We start from the raw sequence: 7,675 nt of genomic DNA on the forward strand, positions 1-7,675 counted from the left end.
TCACATATATATATATATATGAAAATATACAATCTGTAGCTCAGGTCTCTTATTAATTACGTAGGAGTGTGTTCAGTATGGGAGCTGACATTTGCAAGTAAATGCTTCAAGTTAAGGGATTTTTTTTTCAGCCTTGATTAAGTACACAAAGTACTGGCAAAGGTGTAACACATTTAATTTAGAATTGCTGTGTTTACTTCTAGTTCTGGCCTCTTCGGGTATTGATTATGATATAAAAATTTGGTCGCCGTTGGAAGAATCCAAGATTTTTAACAGAAAACTTGCAGATGAGGTAAGAAACTTTCCTCCCTTCTCATAGTAATGTTGCATCTTCCATTTCTATCAAAGAATTTGTGTAAACTACTGATACTGGATTCACAGTTATTTAATATTCAACAAATGGGCTACAAATAAAACTTTATAATTTATAATAATAACTAGCTTTCATATTAGCAGCACACAGAGGCACTTTGTATTTCATTGACTCTTCTGGAAAATACATGATCTGGTACTATGTACATGAAAGAAGCTGGAAAAAGTATAAACAAATATAGAAAGAAAACTGTCAGGAATTTAGAAATTAAGACAATGCCTGTCTTTAAACAAATAAAGTAACTGAAGGAAATATAATGATATACAGAAGAACAGGGAGGGCAAAAATCAATCCTATTAAATATTCTGTGCCATAAAAGGGAGTTAAGATTCAGATTGCAAATTGGGAACTTGATGGAATAGAGCAAACCTTGCAAGCCCAATAGTTTTAAAAGTCCAAATGCAAAGAGGGACGGGGAACTTCTGGAGAGAGTCCAGTGCAGAGCCACCAAGATGATCAGGGGACTGGAGCATCTTCCTTATGAGGAAAGGCTTCGGGACCTGGGGCTGCTTAGTCTAGAGAAGAGGAGATTGAAGGGGAATCTCATTAATATTTACAAATATCTAAATGATGGATATCAGGAGGTTGGGGCATCCCTTTTTTCTGTTGTACCCAGTGACAGGACAAGGGGTAATGGAAAAAAGCTGGAACAGTAAAAGTTCCACTTAAGGAAAAACTACTTTCTTGGAGGATAAGGGAGCCCTGGCACTGGCTGCCCAGGGATGGTGTGAAATCTCCTTCTGGACGTGTTCCTGTGTAACTTGATCTGGGTGGACATGCTTTGGCCAGGAGAGTTGGACTAGATGGTCTCTAAAGGTCCCCTCCAACCGTACTATTCTGCGATTCTATGAAAATGTTGTTTTCATACCCTCAAAGCATAACACTATATATAGTAACTGGCCTATGATGATCATATAGTTGACTGCTGAATAATTTTTTTTTTTTTTGTGATTTACATAACATAATTTAATGTTAGATTTTTTTTCTATAAGTAATAGATAAAGGCAAATTTGGTTGTGGAAAGGTCTGGGTTATTGTTTTTTTTCTGTGCAATCTCTTGGATGGCAGGGATATAGTAGACTGTTTTTCAAAAAAAAATTATTTCTTTGTATTAGTACTATATATGTTTAAGACAAAATGAAATGCCCAACCCTTAGCCACCACCTCTCCCATCCCTCTGAAGAAAACCTAAACTATCCACTTCTGCGTTCTGAACTTTTCCCATTATCTTAGCAGTCATAACACTGAGTGAAGTGATGCTTCTTGTACACTTTGTTTCACCTGGACTTGTTTCTGTGCAGCCTGATCTGGGTTAACCAGCTTCAGCAGGGGGAGTGGACTAGATGATCTTCAGAGGTCCCTTCCATCCACTACCATTCTGTGGTTCTTAGTATAGTGTATGATAGTTTAAATCTATGACGTGTTTTAGAGTCTTTGGTGTTTAGAAATACTGTTAAACATAAATATGTACTAAAAGTAATTATTGTGCTGATATTTTTGTAACTGAATTTTTAATAATAAATTATGAGGAGATTTAATATTCTTGTAATTAAAAATTTAGAAATTTGATAAAATTTGACCATGGTATGGTTTTGTAATTTAACTGGGGGTTTTTGGGTTTGGTTCTTTTTAACTAATCCCTATGTAAAGGGCAGGAGAGAATCATAGAAATAAAGTAGTTCTTTACATGTTAAATTTGACTAGAGTAAGCATCCAGCATACCTAAACTGATTTTTTTGTAGACAAGAGGATCTGGAGAGAAAGCACAGTGTTTGGAGAAGATTCTGTGATTCTGTGAAAGTTCAGTATAGATGTAGAACCGCATTTATAATCATTGACATTAGTGAATAGGCAAAAATAGTGGGAATGGGAACAAATCTCAATTCAGAAGCAGCATCACAAGCAGGCTGTCAAAGGGGTGTTACTGATGATGCACTGGAGAAACAGTGAAAGAGCAGAAAAGGACAGCCTTCTGTCTTCCCAGTTTGTGTCTTTTAGGAAGTGATCAGTTGTGCAAAGTGCCTGGTAAGCAGATGAGAATGACAGAAAAGAGATGCTTTGATTTGACTAGGAGTAGGCCAGTGCAGACATTTGCAAGAATATGTTCCTCGCAAGAGGAACAGGCTTAAGAAGGCATCTCAGGGAAAAAAATGAAATGCATTGTTTTCCCACCTTACAGTAGCTGATCTGGGAGGAAGGACGGAATAATGGTCAGAACTTGTCTCTACCTAAAGAAATTTGTACACTTACTAAAAATAATGCAAGAATGCAGTCTGAAAGCTGAGACGTAATTTACAGTATGGAATTAGAGTTTAACAGGAAAGCAAGAAGGATGGCAAGGAAGTAGAATGAGGAAGAAAAGGAGGCAAAAGAGCTAGAAGTATTTATTAGTGGATATTCTTTCCTTGCAACTAAGACACTAGGAGCTGGCTCTTTCAAGTCATTTAGAGGCAAACTGTAGATCTATTTAGAAAGAATTATGGCTGGGATAGAGTAATTGCTTGTGTTCCTTGGATTTTCTCCAGAAGTTTCAAGCAGCATAAAGCTAGGAGTTTAGAGTAACCTCGTGTCTTTTCCTTCCTGTATTCTTTGTCAGCCCTGGTGCTAGAACTTTGTGCTGTACAAGTGTTGCCATCTGTAACAGCACTTTCTGTCATCCGTCCTCGTATTCTGTACAAAATCTCTTTTCCAACAGTTTGCTCTTCTTAATATCTACCATGCATGTGGACAATGGAATGATGATTTTAATAGAATGTTCTTCAAATAGGCAACTAGATATCTGTAGACAGAGTCTGCTGTCTGACTTTCCTTATCACATACAATTGGTGTAACTATTTGATAGTAATTATTAAAATACTGCTTACTTATTATAATTTTGGACACCGTAAATGCATTTTGTGTAGGAGCCATGTATCTACAAACCATATCAATGTAGTACAATTTTGTGTTTATTTTTGGTGCTGTTTTTTCCCTTTCCCGGCCTCTAGGTTATAACACGTAATGAATTAATGCTGGAAGAAACCAGGAACACTATTACTGTTCCAGCTTCTTTTATGTTACGAATGTTGGCTTCGTTGAATCACATAAGAGCAGGTGAGAGACTTTTGAAGAGCTTATCTACCACATTGGTCTATGAAATAGCAAATGGGGTGACCATCAAGATCTTTATCTCCCTGTGGCTACATTTAGGGTTGGGAGAATTTGAGGGTTGTTTAAGGGTCTCTTAATAAAACTTCTTAGGAATTGATTCTTTAGTTGTGAGATTTGCAACATTTTTGCAGCCGTTACTTTTTTTACCTGAAAACAGAGAGTAAGAAAAGAGCAAAATAAGTATTTTTCTAACTGTCCTGAAATAGCTTATTCATAGTGTAGTACTGGCTGAATGACAGAGCCCAGAGGATGGTGATCAAAGGCACAGAATTGGGCTGGAGGCCTGTGGCCAGTGGAGTTCCACAGGGATTGGTCCTGGGGCCAGCCTTGTTCAACATCTTCATCAACGATCTAGATAAGGGGACAGAGTGTATCCTCAGCAAGTTTACTGATGACACCAAACTGGGAGGACTGGCTAATTCCCCAGAAGGCTGTGTTGCCATTCAGCAGGATCTCAACCAGCTTGAGAGTTGGGCAGAGAGGAACCTCATGAAGTTCAACAAGGACAAGTGCAGAGTCCTGCATCTGGGAAGGAACAACCCCATGCACCAGTACAGGCTGGGGGTCGAACTGCTGAAGAGCAGCTCTGCAGAGAGACACCTGGGAGTCCTGATTGATAAGCTAAATATGAGCCAGCAATGTGCCCTCATGGCCAAGAAGGCCAATGGCAGCCTGGGTTGCATCATGAAGAGTTTGGCCAGCAGGTTGAGGGAAGTTCTTCTCCCCCTCTACTCTGCCCTGGTGAGGCCTCATCTGGAGTCCTGTGTCCAGTTCTGGGCTCCTCAGCTCAAGAGGGACAGAGAACTTCTGGAGAGAGTCCAGTGCAGGGCCACCAAGATGATCAGGGGTATAGAACATCTTTCATACGAGGAAAGGCTGCGGGAACTGGGGCTGTTTAGTCTGGAGAAGAGGAGACTGAGGGGAGATCTTATTAACATTTACAAATATCTAAAGGGTGAGTGTCAGGAGGTTGGGACTTCCCTTTTTTCTATAGTAGCTAGCAGCAGGACAAGGGGTAATGGGGTGAAACTGGAACACAAAAAGTTCCACTTAAATATAAGAACAAACTATTTTACTGTTCAGGTGAGGGAGCCCTGGCACAGGCTGCCCAGAGGGGTTGTGGAGTCTCCTTCCTTGGAGGTCTTCAAGACCCGCCTGGACATGTTCCTATGCGACCTGATCTAGGTGAACCTGCTTCTGCAGGAGAGTTGGACTAGGTGATCTCTAAAGGTCCCTTCCAACTCCTACCATTCTATGACTCTACGAATCAGATGTTGAAAAATACTCTCGCTACTAAGGAATAGTCTATTAAGTGAGTTATGTGTGATGGGAAAACTTTGGAGGATGACTGGAGTGAGTCATAAGATGAACTGACAGACTGTTATTGTGGGCTTGGAATTGTCTAGGATTGAAGGAGGGTGTGCATATACAGGACCATGGGAGATACTAATGAGGCCACTGGCAACTGTTCCTGGGACACCAGGTATTAGGATGTCTCTTTTCTGAAGGGGTAATTCCCTAAGGTCTGAAACTGGGGGTACAGGAGGTTGCATGGATAATCGTCATTGGGAACTGATGTTCTTGGATGTTAGTGCTGAAGAAGTTGATTGCAGTGAGTTGGTACTCAAGAGGTAGGACAACAGGGAGATGTCCTGTTGGGAAGAAAGCAAGGAGGCAAAGTTTTGAGAGGCTGGTATGACATACGGGGTGGAAACCTAACCCAACTGTAGATTAAGGTGAAAATGACTGTAGAGATTAAATGTGGTATCTCTAGTACTGTCTGAACAGAGTGGTGGGCTTATAGCAGTGAGGTAGGAAGGAAGGTCTGCCTGGCAGCAGCTGCTGCTTTTCTTTCACCTCTCTCTGGTCTGTGACAATTCAAGAGCCAGGAAGAAGCCACTGTATTCAGCCCAGTGGTATACCTCACCACTGCTGTAGCTGAATATATCTGTTTTGTTTTTTCTTTATATGTTATGATTTCTTTGGAGCAAAATACTTGACCTGCCCAAAATATGACTTTCAATAAAAATCTATGTTATGACTGAGTGGAGTTTTCTTAACCTGACAGTGCATGTTGTATGAGTAATAGATCCGGAGCCATTCATGTTCCTTTACACAATGCCTTTCTCTAAACATTTGTATCAAAAGGTACTTTTCCTGATGTACGCAGTGACAGCGATTCCCTGGTTTTCTGGAGTATACAAATTTCTAACTGAAGCTATTTTTAGCTCCCTAGAACAGTTCTCCAATCCCTTGTATTCACCATCTCTTTTTAAAATTGTGTTTGCATTCACCTTTCCTGTGCTGACAGCCAGTCAGCATCTACAAGGTTGCTCCTTTTGTATACAAATTTCACTTTCATGTCTGGAAATCCTTTAGGGCTTTTGCCTTTTTCTCTCTTCTTGTGGTAACATTTCTACCCAATCTCTGCTGTCAGTCTGTATAGACTTTCTTTTCCCATGTAAACCAAAGCCACAGTGTGTTGTAGCAGCCTAGGGAGATGGTACGCTATAAATATTTACCGAAACCTCAAAACTTTAGAAGTTAAATCTTTCTTAAATCTCTGTGTCTTGCAGACCGATTGGAAGGTGACAGATCGGAAGGATCTGGCCAAGAAAATGAAAATGAAGATGAAGAGTAACTGGCAGTTGTGTGCAAGCACCTAGATATTAATGGAATTTGTATAAGACATTAATTATATTTTTCCTTACAGAGCTTTAGTGCAATTCTAAGGTATTGCTTTTGGATAACCTAACCTTTTCTTTTTGAATGACTGTGTGCATGACTTGGGAGAGTGTGCAAGTAAAATAAGCAAAAATGTTTTTAAAATGTTTTGCCATGTATGAGGGGTGCTAGAAGATGCAAAGTGCAATATTTTCCTTAACCTGCAAATGTGGGAGCTTGGATCAATGTTTTAAAGTAACTTTCATTATAGTAAAAACGTTGGTTCAAATAAATTTCTATACCTGCTGTTTGCATGTTTGTTGCTTTCTAATTAAAAGATTTGGTTGTTTTAAGTAGTTTTGTGTTTTTTCTTTGTGCAGCCATTGATTTTTCACCTTGTAACTATAGTCCCATTATTGCTGCGTTATCATTAAAATATACATTCATCACACGGTCTTCGCAAACCTCGCTTGCATCAACAAAAAGAACTCCCCACATCAACATTATCACAACGTCCTGATATCCTGATTCACGATGCAGGCAGGCTGAAAGGACTTGGAGAAGGGCTATAATCACAGAAAATAAAAGAAATGTGAAAACTAAAACCCTTGGAGGAGACAGAGAGAGATCTGTGAGGGAAGAGAAATGGGAATTATATGGAATTCAGCTGGCAGTAACAGTGAAGACACTTCAGCAAGGGAAGAACAACGTGAGGGGAAAGGAAAGGTGTGAAGAGATGAACAGGGTGGGTGGGTGGTTGGTTGGTTGATTGATTGTTTCTAAAGGAGGTGATAGGAAGTTACTGAGGAAAAGCAAAGTATAGAAGCTTTGAAAGTGATCCAGTGAAGTCAATATAGGAAAAGAAAAAATAACTGTGGGGGGTGGCAGTGTGGGGAGAGGTGGTTTTGGAGACAGAGGGTGCCCAAAAGAATGGAGGTCTCAGAACAGTGGAGCATTGTGTAATATTGGAAACTTCACACCCAGATGAGATTGGTTCAACAGAGAATGGAAATCTATTAAGCATTTAAGAATGTAGCTACTGTTATAAGAAGACAAGGTAAGTGGTTTATTTGTTTGTCTATTAAGGTATGGAGTGAAATTAATGGTTGATGCAGATATTTGTCTTTTGTTGGTCTTGTTGGAGAAGGAAGAAAAACATTGGTTTTTCACTATGACATAGCATTTTGGGCAAGCATTTTTGGACCATCAATAAATGAAACAATCTTTTATGACTTTGTGGTACGCCTATGTGAGGAGGTGGGGGACACAATGATGTAGAGCTATTCAAACCTCACTGCTCATAGTGCTTCAGTGAGCAATATTTTTACTATCATATGTAAATTAGCCTTGATTTTTTTCTTTTGTAACAGAACAGTATTCCTCTCATTAGATTCCAGAGAACTATACAGTAAATATATGTAGGATACTTAAGGTATATCTAAGTAGAGTTGCCTGCTCTACTTTAGCTGTTGGCAGCAAGAGGAATAA

The 7,675-nt window shown here is 39.6% G+C and overlaps 1 protein-coding gene across 5 annotated transcripts in view; it reads left to right on the plus strand.

Annotated features, from left to right (window-relative positions):
- Nucleotides 1-6,525, plus strand: part of DCAF6 (DDB1 and CUL4 associated factor 6) — a 91,760-nt gene extending 85,235 nt beyond the window's left edge. For all 5 annotated transcript variants that reach the window (XM_062003152.1, XM_062003151.1, XM_062003153.1 and 2 more), the window contains 3 exons: nt 204-292; nt 3,361-3,466; nt 6,100-6,525. In XM_062003152.1, the coding sequence (XP_061859136.1) occupies nt 204-292; nt 3,361-3,466; nt 6,100-6,164 (260 nt within the window). In that variant the 3' untranslated portion in view covers nt 6,165-6,525. The remainder of the gene's footprint in view (nt 1-203; nt 293-3,360; nt 3,467-6,099) is intronic.
- The last annotated feature ends 1,150 nt before the right edge of the window (nt 6,526-7,675 follow it).

Source organism: Colius striatus, chromosome 1, assembly GCF_028858725.1.
Source record: "Colius striatus isolate bColStr4 chromosome 1, bColStr4.1.hap1, whole genome shotgun sequence".
NCBI classification, from domain to species: Eukaryota; Metazoa; Chordata; class Aves; order Coliiformes; family Coliidae; genus Colius; species Colius striatus.